This window comes from Pogoniulus pusillus, chromosome 40, assembly GCF_015220805.1.
Source record: "Pogoniulus pusillus isolate bPogPus1 chromosome 40, bPogPus1.pri, whole genome shotgun sequence".
Classification (NCBI taxonomy): Eukaryota; Metazoa; Chordata; class Aves; order Piciformes; family Lybiidae; genus Pogoniulus; species Pogoniulus pusillus.
Window position 1 is genome coordinate 8396532 of NC_087303.1, and position 20702 is coordinate 8417233.

The 20702-nt window shown below is 44.5% G+C and overlaps 1 protein-coding gene across 1 annotated transcript; it reads right to left on the reverse strand.

The window, feature by feature from the left end:
* Nucleotides 1–13019: 13019 nt before the first annotated feature.
* Nucleotides 13020–13955, reverse strand: LOC135191838 (olfactory receptor 9S13-like). The gene has a single exon (XM_064174445.1). The coding sequence runs from the start codon at nt 13947–13949 to the stop codon at nt 13020–13022; it is 930 nt and encodes a 309-aa protein (XP_064030515.1). The 5' UTR covers nt 13950–13955.
* Nucleotides 13956–20702: the final 6747 nt, after the last annotated feature.

Below are 20702 nucleotides of genomic sequence, written 5' to 3' on the forward strand. Positions count from 1 at the left end.
GTCAGAGATTGTCTGTGTCCTTTCCCCAGAAGCCGGGAAGATTCAAGCCTCAATGTCCAACAAGACAGAATCCCCTGAAAGCATTTGTGCACTTTCTGGACTGTGGCTAGCCCCTTTGAGGGTAATAATAATAGTCTGTGCATGAATGCTTAAATGCCTCTTTGTAATTCTGGGTTGCATTCTGCCATAGAGCAGAAAGAGCTTGGGCCCATCTACTGGGCAAACGGCGTATTGGACACAAGTGGGAATAGTCTTGTCCAGTTCAATTAATGTTTATGTATTTTGCTGGTTATATTATATGTAGATTACATCAATAGAATGCTTCCATAACTGTGTAAGAACCAAAATATTATTAAAAATAGTGGTCGGGAGTGGCAGAGTTCTGAATATCAAAATTAATAAACAATATTAATTTTGGAAAATATAATCTCAAATTAATTGATTTCCCCTCCTCAACGGTATAGTAGGGTTATGTGGTAGATCCATTCAATACCATGCTCTTTGGCCTAGTTTTTCACAAGATTGTTCTTGAAATGAGTGCCATTGTCTCACTCGATTCTCTCTGGAGTTCCATGCCTCCACATGATTTGTCTTTCCAAGCCAAGAATGGTGTTGTGTGCAGTAGCATGTGAAACTGGATAGGTTTCCAGTCATCCAGTGCTGGCCTCTATCATCATTAGCACATACTGCTTGCCAGAATGAGATCAAGGTGATGCAGTCAATCTGCTAGGCTTCACCATACTTGTACTTTGACCATTGCTCACCATACAATAGGGGCTTGATGTGCTTAGCCTGCTTAATAGCAGCACAAATGTCACAGTCATGAATGACTTGGGTGATATTATTCATCAATAAGTCAATTAGCCTACCATGTGCCCATTGGTATGTTGCATCTCCGCCTTGATGTCCAAATGAATCATGGAGTCATCGAGCTAAGAACAGTTCACCTCGGTGTTTCCAATCAAAGTCAAGATGAGAGTTGAAACTTATGAAATTTTAGCAGCTTGGTCTGCCTGCTGGTTGTGTTGGTGCTCCTCAGTGGCCCTGCTCTTAGGCATGTGTGCATCTACGTGCCGCACCTTCACTGGAATTCTCTCCAGCTGTACATCAATGTCCTGCCATAGATCAGCACACCAAATAGGCTTTCCTTTCCTCTGCCAACCATTCTTCTTCCAGTCCTTCAGCCAACCATTGGCTGCCATCCATGAGTCGGTGTAGAGGTAAAGGATAGGCCAATTCTCACGTTCAGCCACATCAAGAGCACGTTGGACAGCTTTTACCTCAGCAAACTGACTGGATTCTTCTTCTCCATCTCTCGCTTCGGTAACTCTCCTGGTAGGACTCCAGACTGCTGACTTCCATCTTCGCTTGTTCCCAACAAGACGACAGGAACCATCTGTGAACAAAGCATAGTTCTTTTCCTGATTGGAGAGATCACCATAGGGAGGAGCCTCCTCAGGATGGGTTATGTTCTCCTCTGGAGGTTTAGTCTAGTCTGTGCTTTCCAGCCAGTTGGTAATCACCTCCACCAGACCAGGTTGATTGAGATTACCCATTCCTGATCATTGGGCTATCAAATCCATCCACTTAGACCAGGTTGCATCTGTGGCACGATGCAGTGATGATCCTGTGCCTTTGAACATCCGGTTTGGAACTGGCAGTCTAGGAGCTAAAAGCAATTGTGACTCAGTTCCAATCACTTCAGAAGCTGCTTTCACTCCTTCATAGGCTGCTAGTAGCTGTTTCTCTGTTGAGGTGTAATTTGCTTCTGAACCTCTATAGCTACGACCCCAGAAACCAAGTGGACGACCACGTGTCTCATTTGGAGCTCTCTGCCAAAGGCTCCAAGTTGGACCAGTGTCTCTGGCAGCCGTGTACAGAATGTTTTTAATGTCCAGACCAGATCACACAGGTCCCAAGCCCACTGCATGGACTACTTCTCACTTGATCTGATCAAAGGCTGCTTGTTGTTCAGGTCCCCACTTGAAATTGTTTTTCTTACGAGTCACATCATGCAGAGGTTTGACAATTTGACTGAAACCAGGAATGTGTAGTCTCCAAAAGCCCACTGCACCCAAGAAAGAGAGAGTGTCCTTCTTATTGATGGGAACTGGCATGGTAGAGACTTTGTTGATCACATCCTGAGGAATGTGACAGTGATCATCCTGCCACCGCACTCCCAGAAACTGAATTTCTCTGGCAGGTCCTTTGACCTTGCCTCTCTTAATGGCAAAGCCTGCTTGCAACAGAATGTCAATGATTTTGTTATCGTTCTCGAAGACTTCCTCAGCAGTTTGGCCCCACACAATGATGTCGTCGATGTACTGGATGTGCTCTGGAGCTTTACGTTTCTCCAGTGCATTGTCGATGACTGAGTGACAGATGTTTGAGCTGTGTTTCCACCCCTGAGGCAAACGGTTGAACTGGTACCGGATTCCTCTCCAGGTGAATGCAAACTGAGGCCTGCACTCCTTTGCTATGGGAAGAGAGATGAAAGCATTAGCAATGTCTATGGTTCCATACCATTTAGCCTCCTTCGATTCCAGCTCGCACTGGAGTTCCAGCATGTCTGGCACAGCTGCGCTCATGGGTGAAGTCACCACGTTGAGGGCATGAAAATTGACTGTCAGTCTCCAATCGCTGTTAGGCTTGTGCACGGGCCAGATGGGACTGTTGAAAGGTGAATGAGCTTTCTCAATGACAGCCTGATCCTCCAGTTGACGAATCAGCTGATGAATGGGCAACAAAGAGTCACGGTTAGTTCTGTACTGCCTATGATGAACAGTTTGAGTAGCAATTTGCACTTCCAGATCCTCTATGTCATGATGTCCCACAACTGCAGATTTATCTGAAAGTTCAGGTCTAATGGACAATTTCAATTTACCATCCTCAATCTCTACAGATGCTATTCCAAAAGCCCATTTGTGACCCTTAGGATCTTTGAAACAACCTTGTCTCAAAAAGTCAATTCCCAGAATGCAAGGCGCATCAGGACCAGTTACAATAGTATGTGTCTTCCACTCTTTACTAGTTAAACTGATCTCAGCCTGCAACTTGGTTAACTCTTGAGATCCACCAGTGATTCCAAAGATAGAAATGGACTCTGTCCCTTTGCAATTAGATGGCAATAAAGTACACTGAGCACCTGTGTCAACTAAAGCCCTGTATTTCCGAACTTTTGAACTGCCAGGCCACCTAATGAATACATTCCAATAGATTCGGTTTTCTCCACTATCCCTTTCCTCCTCCTGGCTGGAGGCAGGGCACCCCTAATGCTGAACATGGCACGTGGGGTGTGCACAATGATTGATGTTGTTGTGAGAGAATTGCAATTGTTGGAATAATTGCAGTTGATCTGGAGAGCTGAAGAAGTGAAAGCTATTTTTCTGGCATTGTTGCCTCTGTTTCTGCCACTCTGCAGTTCCCTGACTCTCTTTTAAACAACTAAAGTAGGTCTACCATCCCACTTGTTCATGTTCTCACCAAATTGGTGATGTAGTATTATCCACAATGACTGTCATAGAGGCAGGGAATTATAAAAAATATAATAATTTTACTTTTCTGGAACCCTGTCCCGAAACTATATACAAAAGTTAGTTTAGTTTATTAACAGATTCAATTTGATTTGGAATGTCAAAACTGGAAACTGTGCAAAAAGGTAGGAGCCATCCAAAAGTGGAGATGGTCCAGTCACAGCAGGTACCTGTTCTTTGCAGCGGCAGGGGACTTTCAAGGTGGGAACCCTTGCTCTATTTATCCTTTTTCTAGACAAAGTGTCCATTTACCATTTATACTGGGTGCAATAACTCAGCCCGCATGCAGAAAGGCACCTTTTGCTGCCCCCCTTCAAGCCAGCAAGACAGGGTGAGGGGAAGCAGTTTCCTGTCTCCTTCTCCCATACAAATCCATGGAGTGTGTGTGGGTAGCTAGGGTCCGGTGGCCAGAAGATATTGGGAAGTGTGGAAAGACAGGGGCCTGTCTCCTTAATGCCATAACCAATAATATTTAGTAGTGATGTAAGCAGACAGAAATAATGTATAACTCCACACTATATAACCCAGCACTGTACACGAATAAACGCCATTTGTTCTCTACCGTATTGGTGTGTGTGAGCCGTGGTCACGCATGACCAAGAACTGGTCACCGTCTCATTCCTGAACCAGGCCACTGCTTGCCCCCACAAGGGCAACAAGTGTGAGGAAGAAGAAAAGAGTTTGGGGTACCCCTGGACAGTGACCCGTGTGATTACTGATGTCTAGGTGGAATTGCCTTGCAGGAGATGCGTGTCTGTTTCTGATGGCAGAAACATACACCCATTCAGATGATGAAGGGATGGTATCCTTTGACAGATTGGATACAGAGATTTTAAATTCCTCCTTCAGTTCTTTCATGCTATCTTTTATCTCTGTACCCAGGGCTTTTATGGCAGAGACTAGGACAGAATGTGACAAGCTGTCCTCTATCTGCCTGAGCTGGTCAGTGAATTCACCAACAGTGATAGACCTTCCATTATCACTCCTTGGTAGAAACTTGCTGGGCAAGCTGTTAGCATAGGATGAAGGAGCAAGCTTAATAAGCTTCTTCATGAGACCTGTTCCAAGAGGAATGTCATCAGACTCATGTGTGCCATGATCTCCATAGAACACTTCCTTCACAGCAAACTCCTTCAGAAGCTTAATTCCCTGCTGAGTGGTGTTCCACTTCGTGGCTGCCCCTGTCAAATCACCTTGAGTAGGATATCTCATAGCCACAGCCAACAGAAGGCATGTCCACAAGCTAACCTTATGTCATGGAAGGTAGCAGAGCCCTTTTGCAGGCCCCATTTTGTGCACAGGACAGTGGCTCACATGAAGCCAGCCATCGCAAAAACCAAAACAATATTCCTATCTGCTGTCCCAGCAGCTACAGGGCCTCTGAGACGATTCCTCCCCAGAGGGGTAAAAGGTAAACATTGGCTATGTTTTGAGAAAGGGACCTTGGTTCCCATAGCCCGGTGACCACCTGTTTGAGGTTGACCCCTAGGTGGTCCTACAGGTTATTTGTGGTAAGAATTGTCCAATTGTATGAATTGATTATAATTTGTACCAACCTGTAAAATTAATGTAAATTGCCTGAACTGACTGAGCACACCCCTTTTAAAACTTTATAAAATGGTGTGTCTGCTTTGATCGGGAGCTCTCGCTCCTGCTCTCGCTCCTGTTACTCCTGCTCCTGCTCTAGCTCCTGCTAGCTCTCAACTCTACTCGGCCTTTTTGGCACGAGACCAGCGGACGCCCGATCCTCTGAAACCAGGGCTTGCCTGGGCCCGATCCTGCGGAGAGACTGGACAACGCCCTGAACTTCATAAACACTTTGAAACTCTGCTGAACTGCTTCGAACAGTGAGTAACCAACAAACTTTAAGACTGAGCAACTTATCAAGACTCAAAGAACTCTCTTAAAATCACAGACTCTCCTTGTTTTGCCATTTTCTGTATCTTTACCTGTGACTGCAGATCAAAGAACTTTCGTGGGATAGTTTAGATAAGTTTGGAAAAGGGGATTTTAGCATAAATCATTTAATCTTTACAAATCAGCCTCGCATGTTTGTCCCCATAAATTTCCCCTAAACGACATTCCACAACACCTTACCAAGAGGACTTGCTAGGTATTTGTCTACTCCACTCTCCTTTGTGAGTGGCCCTAGCTGCTTGGCAGACTTGTCTCCTACCTGTAGGGCATTTGCACCAATAGTATGGCGTATCACCAGCCAGTTTAGGATTGCCTCTCACGATTCTCTTGCGTAGTCCTTTCTAACTTCCCTGATCTCTATGAGGGGATCATTGGAATCCTGGATGTCATCCTTCTACTCTTCCTATGCCTATCCTGGTTGTCCTCATCCTAGAAACAGAACTTTCCTAAGAGCACTCTTAAACTCCTCAGAACCATCCTCCTTCTTGGCAGCCAATCTCACAAAGCTCCTTTTGTCAGAGTATTGCAATTTGAGTATATTGGCTAAGTCTTTAAGGCTGTATTTCTCCTCTTCTTCCTCTTGAGTAGCAGAAGCCACTTACCCTAAATCCTCTCTTGAATCACTCTTTACCAAATGTTTCATCTTAGCTTGTGTCTTCGCTGAGGCCAGAAAAGCTTTGGGAGTACCTTCTAGTGCGTCTCAATCTCTGAGGGTCTGACCTGATGCCTGTGAGGCTGAATCTGATTTAGAGTTAGAGGCTGCTGGATTTGAACTAGGTGAAGAAACAGCAGAGCCTTGAATAGCTGGACCTGTTCTTTGGCTGCCTGCCATGTTATTGTCAACAACCGAGACTTTGGCAGTTGTCCCAGAACCTGTGGGAGGAGGTACAGCAGTGGACATGGTGGCCTCCTCTTGCTCTGCCCCTGGACAGACATTTTTTCCACTTTCTGTATGGCTTATCTTGGGTAACTGTTTGCAAGGACACTTGTCTCTTTTTCCATTTTCTTAAAGGAGCCACATTTGGATTTCTAATGCACAATGTTGGCACCAGTGCTAAAACCAGAATTACTAGGACTAAAATGACACATGATAAATATACCACTGTACTGCGTGTGTAACACTCACCACAGGGATTTGGCAGGTCCGTTCTAGGCAAAATTACTCACATTAAAGCTGTTGAACAGATTCCAGCACTTGTGTTATTTCCTGGCTTATTAAAAACAGAGTTGGCAACAGTCTCAGTAATATCGAAGCCTACCCAGCCTAGAAGATACTCTCCAAAATTTAAAAAAAAAAAAAAAAAAATCCTTTAATCTTCCTCCACAGTAAATTGAAGAGAAGGGAACCTAGCCTGGCAACGATGTACCAATGTAGCCAACATAGGAAAAATGGCCATGCAGCTGCAGAGAACATATAAAATAGCTTCAATAGCTTCATCTTAATTTCCAGACTTAACAATCCATCAAATTTAATTTAGCCCCATGTTGGGCACCAAAATAAAGATGTGAGTTACCCGCTCCCCCACTCTTATGAAATCACCCAGACTAGACTCAGCCACCTGGAAATTAAGAAATGAAGCTTTATATTTACACCTTAGCACAATATACAGACATATATGCACAAATATATATGGTTATATACAGAAATATACAATGTAAAGGTAATAGAGAAACACAACACCCCTCCCAGAAAACGGAGTCCTCAGGAGAGCTCCCAACTACCTTTCCACCTTCTTTCCACCCCTCTACCTTATCCCAGACTTTGCCTTATGTTAAGTGAGTTTGGAGAATTGGCCAGGGGAGTTAGGAAGCAGAAGGATTAGTTACACAGACATCAGGTTAGAGAGAAAAGTGCAGGCAGCCAGAGACATGCAGCAACTGTATTATTGATGTTTATGTTCTTGGTTTTATCCATCTCAGCAAGCCTATGAGTGAAGTAGGCATCACCATTGTTTCCTTTTCGTAGCCTATAATCTAATTATTTTCACCAAAATATTCCAGCTAGCTTCAAACTGGCACACTGACCTGCTCTAGCTGATCTTGCTCTGACAGGGGTTGGACTGGATAATCTCTGTAGGTCACTTTGAACCCTTAGCATTCTGTGATCCTGTGCAGCAAATTATTTCTGAAGTGCAGAGCAACGGTGTAAGCCTGGTGAGTAAGCAAGAGCAATTTAACTGCAGTGAGATCACTTTTGTTACAATCAGGTGATAATCTGACTCCTCAGTTAAGCACAGTGAATGTTCTAAACAGAAAGCTGGATGAACCAAAGACCTTCAGCAGAGGCATGGTCTCAGATGTAGTTCTATCAGTTGTGTAATGTAATTTTCACAACTTAGATCTGAATCTAACTTTATTGTGTCAGAATAGAGCAGATTAATTGGAATCCATCTACAGTTTTCAGGTGGTGGTGGCTGTTTTGTGGGGCCTCCACAACACTAAATGAGCCCCCTTTCTATTGTACGTAGAGAATGAAATACAATAGATAAGCAAATAAATGTGAAATAGAATCGGTCAATGAAATAAGCAGAACACAGCAGACAAGCTGCCAGCCTATCAGCCTTTCCCTCTAGGTGAGCTGAATATTTACCTTTACTTCACTCTGTGCTGTTTGCAATGGTTCTCTTGATGTTTATATAGGATGTTAATAGCTGCATAGCTTTTTCTTAATTCAGTTGTCTTAACTGTGCACCAACCTGTCCTCCCTCTTCTCATATGCTGCTTTTCTAGTCTGAGCTCATGATTGAGCTTCTTTTAATAAGGCAATGATCAGAGGGCTGGAGAGCCTGCCCCCTGCAGAAAGACTGAAGGAGTTAGATCTTTTCTCCCTGGAGGAGAGAAGGCTGAGGGAGGACCTCAGCACAGTATTTAAAGAGCAGTGGGCACAAGCTGCAGGTTTTGTCTTGAAATAAGGAAGACATAAGAGCAATCATTGACTTTGACAACATGCCTGGATATGTTGTAGAGCAACTGTGCTAGTTTGAGCCTAGCTAGAATGTTTTGGTGAGAAGAATTACATCACAGGCTGTGAAAAGGGAACAATGGTGATGTCTACTTCACTCATAGGCTTGCTGAGATGTATACGAACAAGAACGTAAACATAGATAACACAGTCGCTGTCTGGGCTTTGGGCTGAACTTCTCTCTCATTCTAACCTAACCTGCCATCTGTGTGACTAATCCACCTGTTTCCTAACCACTCCTGGCTGACCCTCAAAACACCTTTAAACATAAGGCAAGGTCTTTGGCAAGGTAGAGGGGTGGGAGGGTGGAAGGGTGGTTGAGAGGCCCTCCTGGGGACTCAGGTTTCTGGGAGGTGTTATGTTTCTGTATTACCTTTTACCTTGTATATTTCTGTATATAACTGTATATGTTGTAAATATCTGCTTGTGTATTGTGCTAAGCTGTAAATATAAAGCTTCATTCAATTTCCAGAGCCACCGAGTCTGGTCTGAGTGATTTCCAAAGTGGAGGGGGCAGGTAACACCGAAACCATCACAAGCAACCATTGCTGGAGGTCCTCAAAATGCAGTTAAGCAGGGTGCCAGATAATTTAATTTGAACTCTCTCATGAAAGATTGGACCAGATCTTTCAAGGTAGCTTCCCCCTTGGGCTGTTCTGATTCTGAAAGTCCCTTTGCAGGAGAATTCAACCCACCAGGAGAGATGACTGCATTCTGTGTGCATGTTCCTGTATCAGTTAGTGAAGGCTGTGCATTCACATTTCAGAAGCACAAAACTTCCTGGTGTGTAAAAAACAAGAGAAAAAAGAGAGCGAATCACACATGTCTGCTCTAATTGTGCTTTTAAGTACTTGAATTTAAGGAGGCTGAAGTTTCCTCACTGTTCTGACTAACTTGGATTTTGATGTAGTTTCACTCTTTTACTTCCTAATTTCTCCTACCCCAATTCATTCACTACAAATCATCAGTGTCCTCTGATCACAGGTAGGCATTGTCTTTCAATTGTCTTGATTGGGAAAGAAAGGGATCAGAGAGTGAAGAAGAGGAAGGTACAATCTCAGATTTCTTGTCTATCAGCTAGGACCACCACCATGGAGTCCACTGCAGCTTTGTGATATTTGTCATTATTATGAAGGGAAAATTAATTAATGTGAGGTGACATTTCCCAAAATTAATATTGTTTATTAATTTTGTTATTCAGAACTCTCACCACCCCCTACCACTAATTTTAATAATATTCAGGTTCTTGCACTGTCATGGAAATATTTTACAGATCATAATTAGATCTAGTAATAACCAGCAAAATATATATAAACATTAATTGAACTGGAAGAGAAGATTCCTGCTGTCAAATGCTGCTTGCAGCCAACATACCACTTGTCAACTAGATGGACTCAAGAAGCTTCTTCTGCTTATGGTGGAAGGCAACAGAGAATTGCAAAGAGGCTTTTAATTATTTACTCACAAAATTACTATTACTCGACTCACAAGGGCTAGTCACAGTCCCAGACAGTGCCCAAACACTTTCAGGGACCTCTGTCTTGTCAGCCACTGAGACTTGAGTCTTCCCAGACTTTTGGGGAAAGGAAGGCAGAAAATCTTTGACCTTATCTCCTGGCTCCTCTGGACAATCTGTGTATCTCCAGGACTTCTCGTCTCAGCAGGAGACGTGCAGTGCAGGTGCAGGCAGGATGTCTTGGGATGGGCAGTCTCAGCACAATGTCATGCCGGCTATGCAGGCGATCACTTGGAGGCATTTAGATCCTGTTCCTGGTAAACTCAAGACAATGGAGTTTCCAGGAAAACAGTAAGGCAGAAAGCAATGGCAACAGGAAATGGCAGGCACAAGTAGAAAGGCACAGCATGGCAGAGCACACCAGAGAACACTGTGTTTACCTGTGTATCTCTTTTATCAATGTGAGCCAAGATTAATTGCCCTTTGGACACAGAATAGGCAATCAGAATGGCAGTTAGCCAAACCTTACCATTTTAGGCAAAGCTTGGACCACAGGACCAAGACAAGTCTGGGCAGGTAGAGTCCTTAGGCTTAGTGGCTCCAGGCTTATTTGTCTTCTTTCCCATGGTTGCTGTTCCTGAGGAGCAGAAAAACATGCCTGGGCAAGCCAGGACATGTATTAAGCCTATTTCGGGCCTGTCAGGCCTACCATGTCAGTCATTATCTCATGTGGCAATTCTGAAAAGGGTCTGAAGTTCCTGTTACTCATCACACATTCATAGAGCAGTTTAGGATGGAAGGAACCTTCAACGGCCACCTAGTCCAGTCACCCTGCAGTGAGCAGGGACATGTGCAACTAAATGGCTTGGACAGATTCACTCTGTGCTGGGTCAGGAACTGGCTATATAGCAGAGCCCAGAGAGTGGTGGTGAATGGTGCCACATCCAGTTGGCAGCCAGTCACTAGTGCTGTTCCCCAGGGGTCAGTGCTGGGCCCAGTCCTGTTCAATGAGTGGATTGAGTCCAGCATCAGTAAGTTTGCAGATGGCACCAAGCTAGGAGCAGGTGTTGATCTGTTGGAAGGTAGGAGAGCCCTGCAGAGGGACTTGGACAGGCTGGATGGGTGGGCAGAGGCCAATGGAATGAGATTTAAGAAGGCCAAGTGCAGGGTTCTGCACTTTGGCCACAACAACCCCAAGCAGTGCTACAGGCTGGGGACTGAGTGGCTGGAGAGCAGCCACTGGGGGTACTGGTGAATAGTTGGCTGAAGCTGAGCCAGCAGTGTGCCCAGGTGGCCAAGAGAGCCAAAGGCATCCTGGCCTGCATCAGGAAGAGTGTGGCCAGTAGGATGAGGGAGGTTATTCTTCCCCTGTGCTCAACACTGGTCAGGCCACACCTTGAGTGCTGTGTCCAGTTCTGGGCCCCTCAATTCAAGAAAGATGTTGAGGTGCTGGAAGGTGTCCAGAGAGGGGCAACAAAGCTGGTGAAGGGCCTGGAACACAAAGCCTATGAGGAGAGGCATAGTAAGCTGGGGTTGTTTAGCCTAGAAAAGAGGAGGCTCAGTGATGACCTTATTGCTGTCTACAACTACCTGAAGGGACATTGTAGCCAGGTGGGGGTTGGTCTCTTCTCCCAGGCAACCACCAATAGAACAAGGGGACACAGTCTCAAGTTGTGCCAGGGTAGGTCTAGGAGGAAGTTGTTGGCAGAAAGAGTGATTGGCATTGGAATGGGCTGCCCAGGGAGGTGGTGGTGTCACCGTGCCTGGAGGTGTTCAAGAAAAGCCTGGATGAGGCACTTAGTGCCACGGTCTGGTTGACTGGATAGGGCTGGGGGATAGGTTGGACTGGATGATCTTGGAGGTCTCTTCCAACCTGGTTGTGCTAGTTTGAAGCAGAGTAGAATGTTTTGGTGAGAAGAACTACATCATAGGCTGTGAAAGGAAAAACCATGGTGATGTCTACTCCACTCAGAGTCTTGCTGAAGAAGAAATGAAAACATTAGATAACACTCTCGCCATTTTGTCACACTCTGCCTTGGGCTTCTGACTGAGCTGCAGCTCCCTAACCTCACCTTCCATTCACCTTTGCTTCTAAACCTCTTGGCTGAACCTCTATACTTCTTTAGGACCAGGGTAAGGTTGAGAGGGGCAGGGGGAAGGTGCAGGGGTGGTTGAGAGCCCCTCCTGGGGACTCAGATTTCTGGGAGGGGAGTTGTGCTTCTGTATTACTTTTACCTTGTATATTTCTGTATATAACTGTATATACTGTAAATATCTGCTTGTATGTTGTGCTAGCTGTAAATAAATAGCTTCAATTATATTCCCAGAGCCAACTGAGACTAGTGTGGGTGATTTCTAAAGTGTGGGGGGGCAGGGAACACCCAAATCATCACACTGGTTGATTCTATGATTCTATGATAAATCAGTTTGCTCAGATCCCCAAATAAACTGGCCTGGAATGATTCCATGTCAGATTGTGCTGTTAGAAGCTTATCAGTCACAGAGTAGTAGCTCCCACCCTATTACAAACACTCATGCAGGCAGGTGCACAGACACAGGGAGCTACAATTCAGCTGTAGGTGTTTGGATCTTTTCTTTTGCTAAAGAGCGCTTCAGTCACAAGATCTCAATTGCCCATCAATGCTTGATGGTTTGAACTCAGATTCTGTGATTCCACTAAGAGATTTTTTAAATGTTTCAACAATTAGTAGTCTTAGACAAATAAATCATACAGTTCACTATTGATTGACCCAATTTACCTTTGGGTGTTTACAGTAAGATGGTCTCTGCTACTGGCTGTGAAATAAGGCCCTGCCAGAGTCTGAGTTTTGTGTCCTATTTAGTTGTCTAATGCACAGTTGGGTAGTTAGGGATTTAAACAGTTTGTGCCTTTTAATTAGTGCTGTGAAGACTCCATACTGCAACTCAGATTGTGAATGTCTACATGTGGTGAAATGAATCCACACCTTCATCTGTTCTAACTCCCCTAGATTTCTTTGATAGCCCCTGTTTTGATCTGACACTGAGCAGCTATAATCACAAAGGACTCATGAAACCAAGCCCTTGCCCCTTGCTGTTGCTTGTTTTACATCCTAAATACCTGTCTGTAGCAAACTGGACACTGTGGTCCTTGTCATCTGTAGTAAAGATGCTAAAAAAATCCTTTCCTTTTTAACCATTTTTTCAGAGCCCCTTTTACCTCCTTGTTTCGGAGGGTGTAGATGAAAGGGTTTAGCATGGGAATCACAACAGTATAGAGGATAGAGATTATGCTGCTTCTTTCAGGTGAAGATGTGGCCCCAGGCTGAGCATACATGAAGAAAACGGTCCCAAAGAATAAACTGACAGCCAGCATGTGAGAAGAACAAGTGGAAAATGCCTTGCACCTGCTCTCAGCAGAAGGCATTTGGACAATGGTAATGATGATGTAGCCATAGGAGATAAACACCACCAAGGCAGTGCCCACAATGATGGATCCACACACAGCCAGCATTACCATTTCATTAACAAGAGTGTCTGAGCAGGAGGCGTGCATCACTGCAGGAACATCACAGAAGAAGTGGTTTATTTCTTTGGGCCCACAAAAGGATAAACTGAATGTAAAGCCTGTTTGGATGATGCAGTTGATGCAGCCTGACAGGTAAGAGCCCAGCACCATGCAAACACAAAGTCTTCTGTTCATAATGATTTGGTAGAGCAGTGGGTTGCAGATGGCAGCAAAGCGGTCATAAGCCATCACAGCAAGGAAGAAAGCTTCTGCTGTACCAAACAGAGAGAAGAAGAACATTTGAGACACACAGCCATTGTAGGAAATGATTCTCTTGCCCAGTGAGAATGTCAGTGCTGCTTTGGGAGTGATGACAGAGGAATAGCAGATGTCCAAGATGGACAAGTTCTCTAGGAAAAAGTACATGGGAGTGTGCAGCTTGGAGTCCATTTGAATGATGAGGATCATGCAGGCATTTCCTACCACAGTGACAACATAGATCGTTGAAAAGAGAACAGAGAGGAGAAGTTGTGATTCTGGGTGAGATCTGAACCCAACCAAAATGAATAGAGTTACTCTGGTGTAGTTTTCCATGTTTCCTTTCAGATGACACCAAATGAGAGATTAGGATGATGGGGAATTCAGACACTTTGCCTGGAAGAATAAGAGAAACAGTCAGATCTATGACCCAGAAGAAATGCAAGAAAACAGAGGCTGGTGGGATATGATGGAAAATGAATTCATTAGTCACAGGTGAAGATTTTTCTAATCCATTAATTTACAGATGAGCCCATTACCTGCTATATTCTCTTCAGAGTAGGGGAAGACAGTGCCTGCATTTCACCCACCCTGTTTTAAAAGCCAAGAAGCAGACATTTCATTCTGAAGTTCATCTAAACAACTGTTTCAAGGATAAATTACAGAAAGATCTCACCCTAAGGTTGCAGGTAGCCCACAAAAGACTGCTGTCATCTCAATAATTAAATGAGTTTGGGTGATGCAGAGCAAGTTGAAAAAATACATGAGCCAAGAAATGCATGAAAAAAGTGGATAAATAATTGTTTTAAAAAGCTTATTGTTTAAAAAAGGCAACACTTCATTTTATGTGAAACTGAACTTTCAGGGGGTTTTAAGTATTTGGGAAAAAAAACACAACTAAAATGTTGATGATTTCTGAAATAAATTTTGTCTTTTAATATGGACATATTGGTCAAACTAATATTAATTAACAGACTACCTGAGGCGGCTCCCTTTTACAGAATGGGAGAATGGTAGGATTTGGAAGGGACCTCCAAAGATCATCCAGTCCAACCCCCTGCCAGAGCTGGATCACCCAGGGCAGGGCACACAGGAGCACATCCAGGCAGGTTTGGAAAGGCTTCAGAGAAGGACACTCCACAACCTCTCTGGGGAACCTGCTCCAGGCCAGCAGCACCCACAGGGACAAAGTTTCTCCTCCCATTCCCATGGCACGTCCTCTACTCCAGCTTGCCCCCAGTGCCCCTTTTGCTGTCCTTGGCCATCCCTAGGCAGAGCCTGACTGTGTCCTTCCGACACTGCCCTGCACATCTTTAGCACAGCAATGAGGGCAGCCCTCAGGTTCCTCTGCTCCAAGCCCCAAGCCCCAGCTCCCTCAGCCTGGCCTCACAGGAGATGTTCCACTGCCTGCAGCAGCTTAGGGGCTCTCTCAAGCAGATCCCTGTTGTATTTAGTCATTTTGTTTTCATAAGCTAGGTGTCATCACCTCTGGGTCTGAATATATGCAGTGGGTTGATGCCTACATTAGAACTAATAATGTAGGTTAGCTTTATAGATACAGATATAGATATAAATAGATAGAAATAAACTCCTCTTGATTCACCAGAGAAAGTGTTAACAGTGTTCTACCTTTTTCTGTTTCTTTCCACTGACCTAAAGAGAAATCTGGCTAAGTCCTAGCTAACTGTTCTGTCCATGCATAAAGACATACAAAGCTGTTACTGATGCTTTGTTTGCTCTGCTGTCATTTCCTGTGGTTCAGAGAGGAAAAACTCCCTTAGAGGTGTCTGTCTTCATTAGAAAAAGAACTAAGCTATCAAGAAAATGAGAAGAAAAAAGAGATATCTTTATCCACAACAACAGAAAGGAAAACAGGACAATTTTATATCAGTGGAGTCAACCATCTGAAGGATGTGTAAGCTTGCCTGACCTAGTTGTTCTTATTTTTGAATCTTTATTCTGGTTTTATATGTAAGCATCAATGATTAAAACATTGCAGCTGATATGAATTTATGAAATAATTTCATAATAGTAGAACATCTTTTCCATAGAAAGGTCTCCTATATGCTTGTTCTGTTGAAATGTCAATTCCTACTGTCTTAAGTGAGTGGCTGTTTTAAACAGGCTAACAGAAACCCGAACTAAGAGTGAAGCTACTGGAGATGCTCGAATAGTCAGAGAGACACATCAGCAAGATTTTTGCTTTAGCTGAAATCTGAAGAAGTGTCTGGAATTGCCTTCTCTTTGTTGGTCAGAGAGCAATCTGGGACAACTAATGCAGACCCATTCAATGCTGGCCTCCTGTTCATGGGGTTACTTAGGGAAGAACTAACTCTATGGATGAGAAGCTGGACATGAGCAGACGGTGTGCACCCACAGCCCAGAAGGCCAATGACAGCCTGGGCTGCATCTGAAACACCATGGCCAGAGATGGAGAGGGGGGATCCTACCCCTCTGCTCTGCTCTGTTGAGACCTCACCTGCAGTGCTGTGTCCAGCTCTGGAGTTCTCAACACAGGAAGGGCATGGAGCTGATGGAGAGGCTCTCCAGGAGACCACAAAATGACCAGGGGGCTGTGGGGTCAGGCTGAGGGAGATGGGGTGTTCAGCCTGGAGAAGATAAAGCTCCAGGGAGATCTAATAGCAGCCTGCCAGTGCCTGAAGGGGGCTGCAAGAAGGCTGCAGAGGGACCGTCTGTAAAGGGCTGTGGGGACAGGATAAGGGCAATGGTTTGAAATGAGAGAAAAGCAGATTTTGGAAGTCAGGAACACATCCTGCACCACGAGGGTGGTGGAACACTGAAACAGGTTGCCCAGGGAGGTGGGGGGATATTCAAGGTAAGGCTCAACAAGGCTCTGAGCAACCTGATCTAGTAGAGCATGTCCTTGCTGACTGCAAGGGGTTTGGACTAGGTGACCTTTGAAGGTCCTTTCTAACCTAAATGATTCTATGATTCTTAAGCCCTGTTTAAGTGCTACAGAATCAAAATAGACACAGCAATTTTTAATCCAGTTCTATCACTAAATTCAATAAGCAAAGCTCAGATTTCACCAAACACCACAATCACACCTTGCAGTGTTGTGACTAAAGCCAGATGTGCTTTTTGGAATTTAGATTTTTTTAACACTGCCAAACCTACTGAGCATTTTTTCTACTCAAGTGATTTATCAGCAGGCAGTGGCAATCTCTAGATCATTGGCCTTTCATCTCTGGTTGTGAGGGCATTCTCCTTATTTCCAGTAAGCAAACCACTGTGAACCTAATCAGAACCTTGTTAGATGTCAGAATCTGCTTCTTCCCAGAGTACCAAACCAGAACAGAGACCTTTGCCTTTTCCCAGCCAATTTACTTCCCCTCCTGTCACGTTAAAGGCAAGACCCTGATGTTTGCCTGTCCCAGAGCCCAGTACTCTCAGTGGAACTATTTGGCAGAATTAACATTTGCCTCTCTTTCCAGTGCCCCAAGAAGGCCTTGTTCTGACATAGCTCAGAGTTAAAGCAATCAAATGGTTTAATTGTCCACAGTGACAGACACAGCAAGTTGAGGATTGCCAGTGACAAAGGCACTACCTACAAGGTGCTCTTAAGGCAATAAATCCTGGGTCACATCTGACACGCAGACACAAACCTTTGCTGTAGCTTCAGTATCCAGCAGAGAGGCAGCACAAGTCCAGTCATGGATTGCAGAGGCTGTTCTCAGCCAGAAGGGTGCCCCTGGCTGGGGTGGAGGAGGAGCACAGCCTGGTGACCATCCCCTCTTTGTCTTCTGCCCTGGTCTCAGCTGCTGCTGCAGCTGGTGCTGGCCACCCTGCACCCCGTTGCTGGCCCCGGTCCTGATGTCAGCAGCAGTGTGGTGGAGATGTCCCTCTTGTGGATTTTATAGCCCAGCCCAGGCTCCTAGGTGGCCTTTAGCTTGATGTGGGAGGAACGTGCAGTAACAGTCAGAGCCTTTAAGTGTGGACTTGATTTTGCTCATTAACATATTGAGGGCTGGCAACTTTAATATTAAAATTGCACTTAATTAATCAAAGGCGTTTGCTTGGGCACTCAGGCCATCTGAATCTGCTTTGCATTTGGGTGTTTGTTATCTGAGCCCTGCTCCACCAGTTTTAGCCAAAACACGGCTGGCTGATCTTCACAAGACTCCCTCCTGCAGCTCTGTGGCAGCACCTTGGTGGATCTTCAGTGAACACAAACATTGCTGATTACAAATGACCTTGGTCCCAAAGCTGCTAACTCAGCTTGCCTGCCTGTCCTGTTCCATGTGGGCAATTTTACCACACCTGCCTAACAAAACTAAGTTTTCACTAAATGTGCTCTCTTCTCTGACTGGCAGGGAGACGCTGCTCACATCCCAGAGCTCAGAGATGTGACACAAATGGCTAAAAATGAGGGCCCAGACTCTATGAGAAAACTGGCCCAATTCCATCAAGCACTCAAGGAAAAAGCATTTCACAACTCCTGTGTGGGTGCCTCAGACACTCCAGGCTATGCTGTTATTGTTCAACAAACAAACTTACATTCCTCCCCAGGAGCATCACCTTTGCTTACAGTAGACTCTGTGAAATTTGGTCTGGAGGGTGGTTCCCAACAAATCTAAACAAAAGTATTTCTCTTCTTGATATAAAATCTTCCCAGCTTTTGTGATCCATGATAGGTCAATGCCTTCTTGAACCAAGACTGTTTCACTTTTGAATACTGTTGGAGAGAGTGCTGTGGAGGAACTACACGACACCAACATGGTTAGGTCATTGCTTAAAGTTTACTGATCATAAATATCAATTTATAGCCATCATCAAAGCTAACTCATTTATGTTAATTCTGATTGGTTCTTTCCCTAAAGATCAACCTTCTCTTCTGTGGTTAGCCTTACAGTTTCGCATCCTGCTTCAGTGTCTGCCTGTACCATTTCATAGTCATGTAGGCACTTTTTCATCATTTCTTACAGCCAAAGACTGTAAGAACGCTTGCAGGCATTCCCAAAGCATGGGTTGCTCATAGCTATCAGTCTGTGGCCTCAGTCAGATAAGAATTCCTCCACAGTATACTTTTTCACCAATGCCTGGAAGCAGGTGATAAAAGAGATGGTGAGGTTCTCAAGAGATAAGACTGGACTTTAAAGTCTAACCTACATTACTTTTGGGAGGTGATTTATTTACAGTACTCTACAGGCACTGTTGTGGAGGGGAAATAAATTAATATGAGATGATATTTTTTCCAAAATTAATATTGTTTATTGATTTTGATATTCAGAACTCTGCCACCCCCAACCATTAATTTTAATAATATTTTGTTTCTTATATGGTTATGGAAACATTCTATGGATAATATCTAGATCTAGCAATAACCATCAAAATAGAAAACATTAATTGAACTGGAAGAGAAGATTCCTGCTGTCAAATGCCACTTGCCCAGTAGATGGGCTCAAGTAGCTCTTTCTGCTTGTGGCAGAAGGCAATGAAGACTTACAAAGGGGCATTGAAGCATTTACTCACAAATTACTATTACCCACTTGCAGGGCTTAGCCACAGTCCAGACAGTGCCCAAATGCTTTCATGGGACTCTGTCTTGTCGGACGTGGTACTTGATTCCTCCCAGGCTATTTTCTGGGGAAAAGATGCAGAAAATCTCTGACCTTGTTTCCTGGCTTCTTCTGGATGATCTGGATATATGTCCAGGACTTCTAAGCAGGACTTTCAGGTGCAGAGGCAGATGTCATGCAGTCTCAGCACGATGTCACGCTGGCCACACAGGCTGATCGCATGTATGCATCCAGGGTCTGTGGAATTCACCAGGCAAACAATAAGGCAGTAGGCAATTGCAACAGGCAACAGCAGAGCACAGCTGAGCACAGCAGAGAGAGCAGGGAATCAAAGCAGGGAAGCAAAGCAGGGAAGCAAAGCATGTTTGCCTGCATATCTCCTTTTATCAATGTGGGCCAAGATTAATTGCCCTTTGGTCACAGAATAGCCAATCAGGATGGCAGTTAGCCAAACCTTACCATATTAGGCAAAGACATAGGCTAACTTTTCCCTAATTTGGGAAAAGCATAGGCCTTGCACTGGGCAGCCACAAGCTAAGTGTGTGTACCTTGTTCACCACAGGACCTTGGGCAGGCCAGACTCAGTAGCTAGAGGTTCTTCCGTGTCCGTTTCCCATGCTTGCCTCTCTGGTGGAGCAGAAAAACATGCCTAGGCAAGGCAGGACATGAATAAGCCTGTTTGGGGCCTATCAGACCTACCACAGCAGGCACCTAACCTTGAATTTACAGAAGTGTTCAGTAGGAAAGCTTCCAGAAAGAATCTCTCAGGTACAAGACCTTAGAAGGTCTGTGTTTATATACAAATACTTCTCTGAGTTCTCTTCCCTAAGAATACTCCTCTGGATGCAGCCTAATTAATTGTTTCAGATTAGCTGAGCACACTATTAACAGTGGCTATAAACCCCCATGCGAACTGCAGGATCCTCTTCACAGTATATTTGGAGAAATTTTGTGAGATGATTTAAGCAATCGGATAAATGATTTAAAGGCAGTCAGTGTGTGTACCCAAATCACTGCCATAGAGAATCTACACACTTCACAAAATTTTGTATTTCAATGACAAGTTCTTCTGGGAGGTGAAATACTGTGCTCTTCATTTTATATGGCAAAAACTGAGATAAGGTGGCCATGGGTGTACAAATCTCTTATTAGATTGTAATAAGAACAAAAGGGGCTTCACAGTGTACTGATTTTGGCCAGGATGGACTTCAATTTCATCATGGGGCTGTGCAGGGTGCTTATAGGGGCTGTGTTTTGGATTTGTTATGAAAATACTGTGGACAACATAGGAATGTTTTAGTTTTGCTGAGCAATGCTTGCAGAATGTCAAGGATTTTTCTGACTCTCATCCTACCCTTCCAGCAAGAAGCTGGGAGGGCCACTGAGATGACTGACCCCAGCTTACCAAAGGGATATTTCATACCTTATGACACTCAGTGTTATGAAGTTTGTCTTCTCCCATAACCATTACACATGATGGAGTCTGGCTTTCCTGGAGATGGCTGCACACCTGCCTGCCAATGGGAAGAAGTGAATGAATCCCTTATTT